Consider the following 16093-nt stretch of genomic DNA (forward strand, 5'->3'; position numbering starts at 1 on the left):
GCCATCTAGACTACAATTCTAGTGACTGAGGTTTTAAAATTCTTTAACTCACAGAATTACAGTAATGCTAACCATAGCTATTCTCATGTTACTTCCAGAAGATTTGATTCTGTTGTAATTTTTCCTCTGTTGCTAAACTAAGAATACATAATTATTTACATTTAGAATATAGAATGTTCCCTTATAGGAATCTACTTGATACTTAGGAAGAAGGACATATGTTTTGTTGTCATTTCAACCTATAAAAGTTGTTATGAAAACACTTGTTCATGGTAAAGAATCTGTGAGTTCAGAAATAGAAAGAAGTTATGAGGGAGGCAGTGGTTAAGAGCTTGGGCACTGATTCTGTAATAACCTTCCATTCTGTTTCCCCATCTATTAAATAAGGATAGTAATATCTATCTGATTGGATTATTATGAGAATTATATGAGATAATGCACTTACATTAGGCCTGGTACCTACAAAGCATGCAATAAATGTTAACTGCTATTATTGTTGTAGTTGTGACTATTATTGACTATGAGAAACCTATATGAGCAAACTATAAGATGAGCTCAAATATATGTGTAATACAATTCCTTATCTACCCTCGTCTATTTCCATTAGGTAGAAGAGGATGGAAAGTGAGGAGGAATTATGGTTTTGTATTTTCTTCTTTATTACCTAAAATGTTTTCTTTTTTAAATTTTTTATGCTGGCTGAAATTCTACCAGTTATATTTTTTAAAAAATTTAATTAATGATGGGACTTTTTGATAAAAGCCAGTCTCACTGGAGTTAAGTGATATCTCATTGTGGTTTGATTTGCATTTCCCTGATGATTACAGATGTTGAACAACTTTTCACGTTTGTTCGCCCTCAGTCTGTCTTCTTTTGAAAAGTTTCTGTTCATATCCTTTGCCCACTTTTAATGGGTTGTTTGATTTTTTCTTATAGATTTTTCTAGATTATAGATTCCAGTTATCAGCCCTTTATTGGTTGTGTAGCATGCAAATATTTTCTCCCATTCTGTAGGTTGTCTGTTTGCTCTAATGATAGTTTCCTTGGCTGTGCAGAAGCTTTTTAATTTGATCAGGTCCCATTTATTTATTTTTGTCGTTGCTGTGATTGCTTTTGGGGTCTACTTCATAAATTCTTTGCCTAGGCCAATGTCTATAAATAGTTTTTCCAACATTTTCTTCTAGAATTCTTATGATTTCATGTCTTAGGTTTAAATCTGTTACCATCGTGAACTGATTTTTGTGAGAGGTGCGGATCCTGTTTCAGTCTTCTACATGTTGGTGCAGATGCAGAGAGATAGGAATACTACACACTGTTGATGGAACTGCAAATTAGTACAACTTCTATGGAAAGTAATATGGAGATACCTCAAAGAACTAAAAGTAGAACTACCATTTGATCCAGGAATCCCACTACTGGATATTTACCTAAAGGAAAAAAAAGACATTTTATAGTAAAGACTTCTGCACTCAAATGTTTATAGCAGCACAATTCACAATTGCAAAGATGTGGAAAACAACCCAAGTGCCCATCAATACATGAGTGGATTAATAAAATGTGGTATGTGTATACCATGGAGTACTACTCAGCCATAAAAACAATGATGAACTACCTATTGTATTATCCTGTATGGAGCTGGAGCCCATTCTTCTAAGTGAAGTATCACAAGAATAGAAAAACAAGTACCACATGTGCCCACCACTAAAGTGGTGCTAATTAATCAACACTTATGTGCACACATGGAAGTAACATCCATTGAAAGTTGGGCAAGTTGGGGGCAGGGGATGGGTAAATTACACCTAATGGGTGCAGTGCACACTGTTTGGCAGATGGGCACACTTGCAGCTCTGACTTGGGCAGTGCAAAGGCAATTTATGTAACCAAAGTGTTTGTACCCCTTTAATATTCTGAAATTAAAAAATAAATTAAAAAAATTTTAATTAATGATGAATATTCAACTAGAGAATATTCCCTACCATACACAAAAATCTATTCCAGTTGGAATTTTCTAAATGTGAAAGAATACAGAAGATAGCTAAGAGATTCTATTCATGATCTAGAGATAAGCAAAGATTGTGTAAACAGGCCAGGTGCTCACGCCTGTAATCCTAGCACTTTGGGAGGCTGAGGCAGGAAGATCACTTGAGGCAGAAGTTCAAGACCAGCCTGGGCAATAGCAAGACTCTGTCTCTACAAAAGAAATTTAAAAATTAGCTAGGCATGGTGGCATGTGCCTGTAGTCCCAGCTACTCAGGAGGCTGAGGCAGGAGGATCACTGAGCCTAGGAGTTTGAGGTTGCAGTGAGCTATCATGATGCCACTGAACTCTAGCCAGGGAACCAGAATGAAACCCTGTCTCAAAAAAAAAAAAAAAATTGTAAACAGAATACAAAACATCCATCATAAAGAAAAATATTAGTAAGTTGAACTTCATTAAATTGAAAGACTTTTGTTCATTAAAATAATACCCAACAAGAGGATGAAAGAACAAGCTATATAGTAGGGAAAGATATTTGCAATAAAGTTAAGTAACAGAAGATTTGTATACAGAGTATATAATGAACTTCTACAGATTTGTAAGCAAAAGACAGATGATGCAATTGAAAAATTGGCAAAAGATCAGAACAGAAACCTCACAAAAGAGGATATCCAAATGGTAAGGGAATGAAAAAAAAAAAGAAAGAAAAGAGAGAGAAAGAAAAGTCTAATATCATTAATATGCAGAGAAAACACATGTTAAAACTACAATGAGGTGCTTTTTTATACAATCCAGATTGGTCAAAATTGTACACTGACAATGGCAAGTATTGTTTAGGAGGTAGAGGAATGGAAACCGTCAAAAACTGCTGGCATCACAACTTTGGAAACGATTGTCAGTACCAACCACAGTTGAAGAGACATATACCCATGACTTGTCAATTCCTCTCCTGTGTGTAATCCCCACCAAGAATGAGTACATATGTGTGTTATAATACATATGTATGTATAAAAATGTTGATGGCAGGATTATTTGCAAATAGCAAAATCTTTTAAACAATTTAAATACTCAACAGTAGAATGGATAAATATGTTCTGGTATAGAGGTGACCTGCAGTAAGAAAAACAGAAATTTTGGTTTGAGGAAAGTGAGATAAATAAAGGGGCATGGGTTGTAGAGAGAAGAGGATGTATATGTTTTGGGAGCGGGTAACGGTTTGGAGGTTAAAACCAGGTTAATACTAATTTTGGCCCTATGTGAAAATGGGTGAACAAACTTTCTAGTTTTCTTTACTCTATGTTACATAATTATTATAGTTTTCCAACTGTATGGGATAAATGATCTATGATGGACCTGCTTGGGCTTTTATGTACTTTTTTAAAAAGAGTTTTGTTTCTATAGGAAATTGTATTAAAGCTACAGGCCACTCCATGAAGTTTAGGAATGTAAGCTGGCTTGTTTTCTGTCAGAACATTAGAATGATTTTTCTCTCTATTTCATGTATAGCCCATTAGATATGGGAGTTTATCTCTTCTGTGTACTTTGCATTCTATGGACCTTCTTTGCACTTTGGATTCCTGAGTACACAGAGTAAAGCATTGCAGCCCAGTTATGAATTCCTTTTTTGGAACTTTTTACCTCTGTCACCTGTGATAGTTTTACCATAAATGGAAGTCTCTTCTCAGAAAGAAGGAAATGAGGTTTATACGCTATTTATTAGTCATTGACCTGATTTAAATTATTAGATTTAAAGACTTATTAGTCTTTAACACAATTTAACTCCCTTCTTACTGAGAGAAAAGTATGTATTGTTTAGCATTTAGGGGAGAAATATATACATATATTAATTTTTTTTTCTTTACCCCCTTCTCCTATGCTGTCATTGCTTTGGATTTAATCTTACTTTGTAAGGCCAAAAATATTGAATTCAAATCCAGGACTATTAAAGTCATCGAGGGGATTTGCAGACAGAAGAATTTTGTTTTGTTTTCCCTAGATTTAGTTTGCCGTTCCAATCACACATTATAGTTGACGTAGAATCTAGCCTTTCTTCTCCCCTCTGATGCTCAATATAAAAGATTTCAGCTATTGTATCCTTTTTTTCTACCTGTTAATAGGGTGTCATTCGGAAGAGGCAGTTCTCTCTATTGGGCTGGCATGCTACATGAAGCGGCTTGGTTTGGGTGGTTTCCTTGACTTACCAACCTGATCTTGCCCTATTTATTTCTCATTTATAGAATGAGGTACTGCCCAAAGTTCGACTGAAAAAAATTAAAATTTATAGGATGAGGTACATTTAACAACAAAAGGAAAAGAACTTTTATTCTTTCAATGAGGTCTCAACTTATTTCCTATCATACACATATGCTTAGAGAGCAGGTTAAATAAAAATCATTTAAAATTTCTCAACTCTTGTTTTGAAAACCACTTAATTAACCTTGTTAAATATCAAACTTTATAATCATAATCATAACTGTAAGGGAAAGAACGCCTTTTCCTTTGGCCCATTTGCTCACGGTAGGCGACCTTCTTAGTGCTGAGTATTTTCCTTCAGCCTAAATACTAAAAATTCAGTACACAGTCATTAATAGGGATGAGAGCTATGGTAACATTCCATTTATGAATATTCATGAAATGAAATCCAGAGCATTAATTACATTAATTTACATACTTGAATACAAGTAAACCATAAGTTATAGTGATAACTCAGTCTTGATAACCATATATTGTACGTTTTCTTTTAAATGCTATTTAATAAGGGTGGAGGTGACATTTCTGTGGAAAGGCATTTAAGTATTTATAGCTAGAGATGTTTTTAGCTAAAAATTAAAGCACTGTATAATCCTTCAGTTTTCATAGGATTTGTGGAGCTTATAAACATTTTTTAAAGAAAGAGAGTATAAAGAAAAATATATGTGGTTGAACACAGGAGAAACCTTTACATGACTAAGGGAATTAGTGGTTACTTGATGCTTATTTGGGATCATAGCCTTTTTATTCTGAGTCTTAATTCAACTCTTTCTTTTTCCCTTTCTTTCTTCCCTTCCTTTCCTTCCCTTTCCCTTTCCCTTTCCCTTTTCCTTTCCCTTCCCTTCCCTTCTTTCTTCAGGGGCTTGCTCTCTTGCCCAGGCTGGAGTGCAGTGGTGTCATCATATAGCTCACTGCAACCCCCATCTCCTAGACTCAAGCAATCCTCCTGCCTCCTGTCTGCTGAATAGCTGGGACTACAAGCATGTACCATCCACGCTCAGCTAATTTTTCTGTTTTTTGCAGAGATGGGGTCTCATTCTGGCTCAGGCTGGTCTTGAACTCCTGACGTTGAGCAATCCTCCCGCCTTGGTCTCCCATAGTGCTCAACATATTCTTTTGAAACATATTCTTTTTCATTTATTTGCATGATTGAAAATAATTCATGATCTATGAGAATGAGATTTATTTTTATTTATTCTTGTGATTGAGAAACTCCAATTTGGGGCCAGGCATGGTGTCTCATGCCAGTAATCCTAGCACTTTGGGAGGCCAAGGCAAGAGGATCACTTGAGCCCAGGTCTTTGAGACCAGCCTGGGTAACATAGCAAGACCCAGTCTCTACAAAAAATAAAAAAATTAGCCGGACCTGGTGGCACATGCCTGTAATCCCAGCTACTCAGGAGACTGAGGCAGGAGGATTGCTTGAGCCCAAGGAGTTTGAGGCTACAGTGAGCTGTGGTCATGCCACTGCATTCCAGCCTAGGTGACAAAGCAAGACCCCATCTCTAAAAAAAAAAAAAAAAAAAAAAATTAAAAAAAAAAGAACCTCCAATTTTGGAAAAGTTTTATATGCATTTTTTAAAAAGTTAAAAATATATGCTATGTGTTTAATAGGACCATAACAGCTCTATTGATTTTCAGAGATTTTAAAATTTAAGCCAAAATGCCTGTCTTAGTCTGTTTGGGCTGCTGTAACAAATTATCATAGACTGGGTAGTTTAGACAACAGACATTTATGTCTCATAGTTTGGAGGCTAGGAAGTCCAAGATCAAGGTACTGGCTGATTCATTTCCTGGTGAGGGCCCTTTTCCTGGTTTGTAGGCAGCAATATTCTCATTATATTCTCATTTTATACATTTATAAAAAAATATATATATAAATAAAAATAAGAGAGAGAGAGAGAAACCCTCTCTCGTATCTTTTCTTATAAAGGCACTAATCTTATCACAAGGGATCCACTTTCATGACTTAATTACGTCCCGAAGGTACCTCCCTAAATACCATCACTTTGAGCATTAGGTTTCAACACATGAATTTTGGGGATCACAAACATTCAATCCATAGCAATGCTATCACTTGAATTTCTTCAGAGTATATGAGGTTAAACATTATGGTTGCCTGGAAGGAAGAGATTGTGTTTAGATTTTCAACTGTTGTCTTTGAAACCAAGTATCAGAATTAACTGCTTAGCCTCACTCTATAACTAAGTGTTCAATCAATATTTAAAAAACAAGCCGAGTGGGTGGCTCAGGCTTGTAATCCCCAGCACTTTTGGGAGGCTGAGGCAGGAGGATTGCTTGAGGCCAGGAGTTCAAGGCCAGCCTGGGAACATACGAAACCCCATCTCTGCAAAAAATTTTAAAAAATTAGCAAGAGGTGTGTACCTTGTGTACCTGTTGTCCCAGCTACTTGGGAGACTGAGATAGGAGGATCTCTTGAGCCCGCGAGTTTGAGGCTGCAGTGAGCCATGATTGGGCCACTGCATTCCAGCTTAGGTGACAGAATGAGATCCTGTCTCAAAAACTAAAAAAAAAAAAAAAACTAAAAAAACTAGCTGAAGCATATTCAGTCATTATAGTCGGCCCTCCACATCCATGGGTTCTGCATCCACAGATTCAACCAACTGTGGGTCAAAAATCCCTGGGGGGAAAAATCAATAAAAAATAAGAATATAACAATAAATAATATAAATTTTTTAAAATACAGCATAACAACTATTTATGTATCATTTACATGGTATTAGGTATTATAAGTAATCTAGAGATGATTTAAAGTATACGGGAGGACATATGGATGTGTGTAGGTTATGTGCAAATACTATGCCATTGTATATCAGGGACTTGAGCATCCACCGATTGCGGTATCCATGGGTCTGGAACCAATCCACTGTGGATACCAAGGGATGACCATTTAATACTTTAAAGTACTATCAAAAAGATTTTTGCATTAATAAGTGAAGTACAAAATTATTTTAAAATATTTTATCTCATTCTTTTATAATTTATATTTTTGTATATGTTTAAAATGTTTATCGAATTTTATAATGTCTATTAGATTTATGTATAATTAATATAATGGGGAGTATCTGAACTTTTTATTATGCTTTTTTAAAAAGCTTGTTTCAAGCTAATAGTTTTCAACTTTTCTTTATGATACAGTAAATTTATTATTCCTTTATTTCAGACTATTTATATAGTATACAAGATATTTTCATAATGAAAATATTAAAGAACAATACTGGCACTAATATGGACAAATTATTTCAGGTCCTTTCTTTATGCCATGGGATACCTATAAAATAACATTCTGATAGGATTTTTCCCTTTGTTTAATTTTATAATTATCATAGATTGTGTGTTAGAACTATGAGTATGGGTAGGACAGTAGTCATTAGAGATAGTAATTATATTCAATATTCTCTGATTTGGGAATCAAGGTAATTTTTATACATTTTAGAAAGATTTTTAAATTTTAAGTTAAAGAAGCAGGGGGAAGTTTTGGACCTGAAATGTTTGTTTACCTTGAAGATTCACTTCTGTAGACTAGTAGTGTATTCCCCAGTAGTAGCAGATAAATGAGGCATTAATGGGCTTGCAAAAAATACAGGAAAAAAGCTACTGTGTATTTGGCTGAATATAGTTTTCAAAAGCTGATGCTAGAGGTATCTTTTTCAAAAATGTATTGTTTCCATTTTTTAGCTACATAAATATCCTATTTTCTTTTTTCAGAAAAGATGTTACCTCATTATCACTTTTATATTTTATTTTCCCTTATTTTAAAATAGCCAAATTGTAGCTTTTTGATTTGCTGTGTGCTTCTCCAAAATTTTTGTGTGTGTTTTCTACTTCCCTGCAGCACTCTCATGGGTTCGGCAGGCCTATCTGGCTCCAGATTGCCGAGTCTGCGTATAGATTCACTCTGGGCTCAATTGCTGGAGGTGAGTGACATGTCTGTGTGCTGCTTCAGGCTTGTGTTAATGTAATATTATCTCACTAGACTGGGACAGATCAGCAGAGGTGCAGTTCATTGTTCCCGTGGGTCATGACTGCGGGGCTTTCTGAAGTGTTCTTTATTTTTACCTGTGATCAGAGGACTTGTCGTAGCATGGCGGTGGCCCCTCTGGCTCCAGTCTGTCTTCAGGACAAAAGCTCTGTAATGATGTGAACGTCTGGGGTATGGTGCTGCTCTCACCTTCAATATACCAGTTAAGGCCAGGGTGAAAAACGGAGAATAGGACTGTGTTGATGGGGTCGGGGATGGGCAAGGAAGGAAACTGAGATTTGGGATACAAATCCCGGAACCTCATGAAATAAAACGGCCTCTCAAAGTGATTCACTTTTGCTTTTCTGCTTGTATTTTTTCCTTTCTCCCTTTCATTGGTTTAAGAATATCTAGATTTGAAGTTTATTTGCTAAAATGAACCTCCCCTTCCCTGCCTTTTCCCAGCTGAAATTTGAGAGACTGTTTTTGCTTAAATGCTCTACATAGAAAATGTGTTGAATCCGAAGTTGCTTTGTGGAGAAGAACGCAGCAGGTGTGATTAAAATGCTTATGATTTTTCACAACAAGCCTGAGCTGAAGAGACTATTATTTTTTCTTTTCAGTCTCAGTTTTAGAAGTTGCACAGCATGTTTTGGTTTTCAACAGTCAAAAAATGCACTACCCTAGTTTATGTGATAAATTTTTCAGTCCCTGACAAATTCTGAAGCATGGCCTTATTTATCTTTTAAACCAAATTCTACATGTAGGGATAGGATCATGTTGAAATTTATTTCTGATATTATGGTTGTAAATAAGATTAACTTATCAAAATGCTTTAGTAAACTGACTTTTAAAATTATAGCCACCTAGTGTACAGATACAGTCATTTTAAGAAGTAACTGGCATAATATAATATTTAGGCACTTAATGGAAAATATAAAGAAATTTTGTATATAATAGTTTAACGTTGTTATAGAAAATCAAGTGTTGATTATCTAATATTGGGGATGACTTGATAATCCCCTTTCTAATTTATACACCTGAGGTATCAAAGAGCATTCTCAACAGTTGTTCTCCGAAGCCGCTGTATTTATGGATCCCAGTGGTCGCTAGCCTGCCATCCCTCGGCTGTGTATGAGAAAAGGAAAAATAATAACATAAGGTCTCTTTTGTGACAATAGACATTGTGGTCTATTTTCTCATCCTTTGAGACAAGATTTGTCGTCCTTATGAACTCTCCATTTAATTCTGTTCTTCTTTAAGCCTAAAAATTGTTCTGTTTGTAGCTGTGGGAGCCACTGCAGTGTATCCTATAGATCTGGTGAAGACCCGAATGCAAAACCAGCGTGGCAGTGGCTCTGTCGTGGGGGAGCTGATGTATAAAAACAGCTTTGACTGTTTTAAGAAAGTCTTGCGTTATGAGGGCTTCTTTGGACTCTACCGGGGTGAGTAAGCAAATCACAGCTGCTGAAGTTAATGATTTTATCTCACCAGCCACAGATTTTAACTCACTCATTATGGAAACCAATATGTAGCCTGCCCAGCCAGACTAGGGCTGTTTCTCTCTTTTCATTTTCTCTTTGCTCATTTCCCATCTCACATTCTAGCAATGTTAGTCTGCAAACAAGGTCTTCCTTTCTTCTTCCTGCTATTTTATTTCTTGGAATTCAAATCCTGTGTTTGTCCCAATATGGGACTAGGATCACCATACTCTTACAAACTAAAGCAAATGTCTGCAGGTGGAATACAAGGACAGTAGCTAAGAAATAGAGAGATGCTTTTTCTCAAAGAATTTAGAGAGGAGAAATACACCTCTTCTCTGTGAAATAGAAGCCAGGCTACCACTCGAAGGTGAGTTTACCCCTCTATACACTTGTTTCAACTGAAAGAAATAGCAAAAGTTTTTGTCTCTTCCTAGGAGATGATTTATAAGTCTTTTCTAGTGAGTCATCTGAAGTTTAAAAAAAACATTAAAAGAAAACCCTTTGATTCCAAGTCTAATTCTTTCTCCTTTCCTCCCCTTAGCTCAGAGGCATACAGTCAAAGCAGAGAGATTTTCTTTCGCAGGGAATGTTACCACCAACTCTAGACTGAGCATGGTGCTGTCAGCATCAGAGGCAGCAGCCCCACACAGATTATACCCTCCCCCCCCATCAGCTTTGTAGGAACTTGTTCTCTTTGGAGAGAGAATGACTTTCATGTGCATGTTTTCACATTAGAATTTAGGGTTTCCTTTGGGAGGGAGATTAATTTTTTAATCCCTTTGGGCGCCACTTGGAATTCTTTGAAAAATACTCTCTCCATGCTCAAGTCCAGGGCATTTATGTAATTTACTGTACTTGTTTGTTTGCACACACAGGCTCATTAATCCCTCGCTCATTCTGAGCTCTGTTGAACTGTTTGGCTTAGAACCTCTTCCTAGGAAAAAAAAGACTGGGCCTGAACAAAGCTTTATGCTCATGGACAAGAGAAAAAACACCTCTGGTTAGCATTATGTGCAGATATTCCAGTGAAAAATGTAACTCTGATACACGTATATTTGCAGGAGAGGGTCATGAGGATGTTTGTTTTTAGTAATATATATAGAATAAGAGAAGACAGTCATTCTGAAATCAAACTAAACTCAAATACCCTCCTCCTGAAAATGAATGTAATTAATTTTGCTCAAATATGCAGAACTCTAGCCTCTCTAAATTCCAGCTGTACTGTGTGTGCTCCATGGGAAGAGGTGTGCATTGTCCAGAATCTTCCCATGTGAATGATTGTTTTAAACTGATTAAGCCTTGCATATCTAGATTTTATTTAATGGGGAATCAGAGTTCAGTGGCACTAAGGTTGTTTTTTTCTTTGACATCTCCAACCTTTCTTTGTTGAATAATGTCCTTTCTCCTCTTCAGTATACTTTTCAATTGCAAACAAAATGTCCTCTATTAGAAGGAACCTAGATATTAATATATATAGTGCAGAGTTTAGCCTTCTCAGTGGATAAATGCTTACAGAAGATTTCATTTTAGAAAGAGGTCATGTTAATTAAATGGATGTACTATAGCAAGTGGGGGAGGGGATTGTTGGCTTTATCCAGGATGTGAGCTGATAAAATCAGTTCTTTAAATCAGAGACTTTTGTATTAGGGAGAAGACTGTAGGAGTCCTGTATGTGAGCACTGTGATTATCGAGATTGTCATATATTGCTTAGAACTGGTCCATTATTCTGTCAGATGATTGACAGAATTGTTGACAGATTAGCTAAATTTCTTTGCATGCAACAATGATAAAATGACACAAATCAGTACTTTATTAAAATTCCATGAGCCTTATTGAGGCAAGTTGTAAAACAAATACACATGCTGACATGGTTGTATGGAAGTTAGATTAAAAGTAACAGGGCCTGATAATCAGGAAGGTTAGAAAGTTAAGACTGCCATCTGCTGATTTATTCTTTTACATCAGTCTGCTTCCCGTGCAAGGTGTGTGTGGATTTGTGTTTGTCATTGATAATTCAGTTTGACTGACAGTAGCCTGTATGTGTGATTACTTGCTAGCTCTCAATTCGTGGAAAATCACTCAGCAGTATCCTTAAAGTAGGCTTAAGATCAGCAGTGAGCAAGTGGGCAAACACATATCTAACTCCCCCTTGGCTGGATGGTTTAAAGGATATAAAATGTTTATTGTTAGCATCTTTAAAAAATGTTTGCAAAAAAAAAGTATGCTAACAATTTGGATAAGCCGTGTGCTTTAGAAAGCTGAGCCCTATGAATATCTACAGATGTTGAATTGTTTATATATTATTTCTTTCCAGTTCAAAGCCAGCCTGGGAAATTTAACTGTTAAGGGTTATGATTTCCTTTGTTTTGAGGGGATTTTTTAAAAATGTCTTAAGCTTGACATATATTAGTAAATAAGAATACAGCAGTCATACGTTTTTGCTTATAGAAGATACTCATTAAATGATGCTTAAAACTGCATTTTTTCTTTGCAGTTTTGCTTTAAGTAAATGAATACTGAATGCTGGGTTGCTCTGAAGAGAAAATTATGGGAGTTGGTATTCTATAATAACCAAGCCACTGTATACTATTATGTAGGTAGCGTAGTTTGTGGCAAGATCTGGGTATGCTTAACAGCACTCTCTTCAGAGCTTTCCCAGGTGTACAGCATTAGCTTCTCTAAAGTGTCTGTGTCTGTTTATGTATTGTCGGTTTTAACAAGGGAGGGTGATTGGTGACATTGTTATTGGCAGAGTTCCCAGAGTAGAAGAAGACCCATAGGCTCCATTCCTTCCTTATGTTCCTTTCGGGAGGGGTTGGATAACTAGGCTTTAAAGGAAGCATGCTTAAGAAAAAGATTTTATAGCCTCAAGAAGACATGACATTATACTTGACTTGTAAATAACTAGATACATATACAGAGTTTTTAGGATAATCTATTTTTTCCCATTTTAATGAAAACTCTAAAATGTTTGATGAGTAATTAATATGAAGAAAACACTTCCTTATTGGGCTTGTGTATTCATACCTGGTACATCCATATTGCTAATGATTCTGTCCCTTTTCTTAGGTCTGATACCACAACTTATAGGGGTTGCTCCAGAAAAGGCCATTAAACTGACTGTAAGTTTCTTTCTCACTGAATTTGTCATTTGTTTGGATTACTGTTAAGCCAAAAACTAAAATGGATGCTGCTGAGACTGGCATACTGTCAAAGCATTTGTAAAACTTTAAATTTACATGTAAATACTTGATAATTTTTTATTTTATCATGAGATAAATATTTTGCTGACTTAGAAAAGCAACAATGTGCCAGTAGAGGGAATGGTTGGGAATTTTGGTTAACTGATATTGTCTTTCCAATTAGGTTAATGATTTTGTTCGGGACAAATTTATCAGAAAAGATGGCTCCATTCCACTTCCAGCAGAAATCCTTGCTGGAGGTTGTGTAAGTATTAATCCTGGGCATTTCTTGTGACAAATACATTCCTTTTTGCACATTAGATATGATATCTGAGTGACAGTCCCTTGAACTCAAGGGACACTAAGTGTGTTTTTTCCAGCAAACATTTATGGAATGAATTTTTTATTTATTTATTTTTTTTTGAGACAGGGTCTTGCTCTGTTGCCCCAGCTAGAGTGCAGTGGTATCATCGTAGCTCACTGCAGCCTCAAACTCCTGGGCTCAAGTGATCCTCCTGCCTCAGCCCCCTGAGTAGCTGGGACTACAGGCTTGTGCCACCATGCCCACCTAATTTTACTATTTTTTGTAGAGGTGGGGTCTTGCTGAGGCTGGTCTCAAACTGCTGGCCTCAAGCAATCCTCCTGCCTCAGCCTCCCAGAGTGCTGAGATTACAGGTGTGAGCCACTGTGCCCAGCCATGGAATGAATTTTTAATTTTGTTTTATAATCTAACTGGGTTTGAGTACAGAAAAGAGGTAATATTTTAACCAGTGCTCTCCCTCAGAACCTCCTAAAGCATTACCTTCTAGACTTCTAAAAGTCCTAATTCCTATTCCTTTTAAGAAATAGAGTACAGAAAATATAGTAGTGGGTAGAGTTGCCATACATGTATATTAAGTGGAACTTTAAGTGTGAGATGGGTGATTAATTGGGCCCTTATATTTTAGCTGTAGGACTGAGTTAGCCATTGTGGTATAATTATAATTTTCCTTCTTTAGGGGCCGGAGGGTATGGCAAACAACTGTAACTATAAGCAGCTATCGACAAAAATTCTTCACCCAGAGATTCAGATTATATTTACTTTGAGAGAACAGAAAGGTTTCTGTCTTTAAAGTGTAAGCATGACATTGGATTTAGATCAATTCTCAAATCTAAGTTTTGCGGGTCTGCTAATTTTATTTGTGGTATTTGTTTCATATTTGATAACACATGGTTTAAGACATGTTCAGTCCATTTTGTTCCTGAAAACATTAATAGCTTCCAGTTGAATTGGCTGACAGTCGTGCTAAAACCTCCTCAGTTGCCCATGGAACTGGAGGTGATGAGGTCGATGACCTTTGCAGCTTTAAATACAGAGAAGATGCCCCCGGGGGTCAGAGCCAGCTCCGGGTTCTCCTTTATGAGATTTGTCAGTGTGGCACATACCTGAGTCCTCACCTTTCTGCAACTGAAGTATCATGGAAGCGGTGGATTGGTGTGTGGGTGTGTGTGCACACACGTGTTTGCACCTGTGTCTGCACGCATGCCCCAGCGCATTCTCAGGAAGGAAACCACATTGGCTTAATTTATTTTTTAATGACGGACAAGCAACAAACATAGAATAAAACATTTGCTTAGGTAGATCATCAAAAATGTAGTGTTTCTTCTTGTTACATGCTGTAATTGTTTCTCCTTTAGTGAAAGAACTTTTGCAAATTGTAAATACTCTTTTTCTGGGTGGTTTTAAGTTTCCATTTGGTTTAGAAGCTTCTTAACTCATGCATATATTTGCCAGAAATCTTCCAAGTCATGCTTTTTCTGTTCCACAGAGCTAATTATTTGTTTCCATTTGCGATGTTCAGGTTTTTGGCCATGAAACTGACCTGTTCCCATGTCTGGCATGTGACCTAATTGGTTAAACCATAATAAGATATTTGGTTCCTTTGTTCTTCCTAGGTAAAAACCCTGTTTATAGGTTTGAACTTCGGGAATTTCTATTGAAGTCTGAGGTGCCTTGAGGGTTGTGCTGACACTCTAAATCTGTTCCTTAATCATGACTCATTTCTGGAAGCTTTGATGGATTGTCTAGCTGGAAATTGACAGCATAAAATATAGTCAGGTTGGACTCTAGGCAGCATGATCAGGTTGTCTGCAGTTCTTCACCTCAAACATTTTCTGCTTCTCCTTTCCCTCTAAACCTCTTTGTTCAAGGAAGAAAGAAAATGTGTAATTATTGAGTTTCTACTGATAAATTCAATCGAACTACAGTGTAAGTGATTGTTAAAGCACAATCCTCTACTTCTAAAAGTCTGTAAATTTCAACAGGAATAAAGTCTTAAAAAAAAAAGGAGACATCTCTATTGAATGTCAGGCACTGTGAGTTATAGGATACTCTCTCTCCTAAATGCTACCAGGCAAACAGTCACCAGATAAACACTGTGAGGAGTGGCTGCCCATGAGCCAGGTCCTGAGAGTCCTCACCATTCTGGGTGGTTGGTACAATGTACAGTGTCCCTGGCGGTGTTTAGCTGAGTGCTATCAGTGCCACCAGTGGGAATTACCAGTGAGAATTACCCAACTTTAAAGATGCACCTAATGCAGGTTAATTAGGAAGACATGGCTCAAACTGAATTGTAGACTTTTTCCCAGCAGAAGGATTAGCTAAGACCTTGGCATTGAGTTCCCTAGATAAGAGGAAAATTCTACGGCCATGGAAATGACTATATTGTCCTTCAGGCAAAATGGTGTGTGTTGCCTAGATCATGAAGTGACCAAGAAGTAAAAATCTCTGGTCCTCGGGTATCAGACTTCTTTTGTTGTTTGTTTTGTTTTATGATTTGTTTTTAAAGGTATGTAATATTTGCTACATGTAAAAAATACATACTATATAGAGTAATAATAAAACGAGTATCCACACATCTACCACCCATCTTAACTAAAATATTACTATTAATACTATCATTGACACTGATTTTTGTTTTAATGTAGCTCTAATCTGCTAGATTGCTGATGAGCAGTAGGTAATTTTTTTTTTTTTCACTGGGCTGAATGTTTTAAAGGGCTTATCTCATTGTTATTCCCAGCTAGAGTTGAAGAAACTGAAACCTCAGTCAGCACTTAATAAATGGCAAGGTTGAGATTCAAACCACTTCTATCTCCAAATCCATATCTTTCACATTTGATGTATGTTTTCATTTATTTGTTCATTGAATACCTGCTATGTTTCAGGCAAATTTTA

The 16093-nt window shown here is 36.5% G+C and overlaps 1 protein-coding gene across 2 annotated transcripts in view; it reads left to right on the forward strand.

Moving 5' to 3' along the window:
• SLC25A12 (solute carrier family 25 member 12) overlaps nt 1-16093 on the forward strand; it is a 106201-nt gene that overhangs the window by 74688 nt on the left and 15420 nt on the right. For both annotated transcript variants that reach the window (XM_045559544.1, XM_045559543.1), the window contains exons 10-13: nt 8084-8165; nt 9496-9654; nt 12764-12816; nt 13061-13141. In XM_045559544.1, the coding sequence (XP_045415500.1) occupies nt 8084-8165; nt 9496-9654; nt 12764-12816; nt 13061-13141 (375 nt within the window). The remainder of the gene's footprint in view (nt 1-8083; nt 8166-9495; nt 9655-12763; nt 12817-13060; nt 13142-16093) is intronic.

This window comes from Lemur catta, chromosome 8 (genome assembly GCF_020740605.2).
Source record: "Lemur catta isolate mLemCat1 chromosome 8, mLemCat1.pri, whole genome shotgun sequence".
NCBI lineage: Eukaryota > Metazoa > Chordata > Mammalia > Primates > Lemuridae > Lemur > Lemur catta.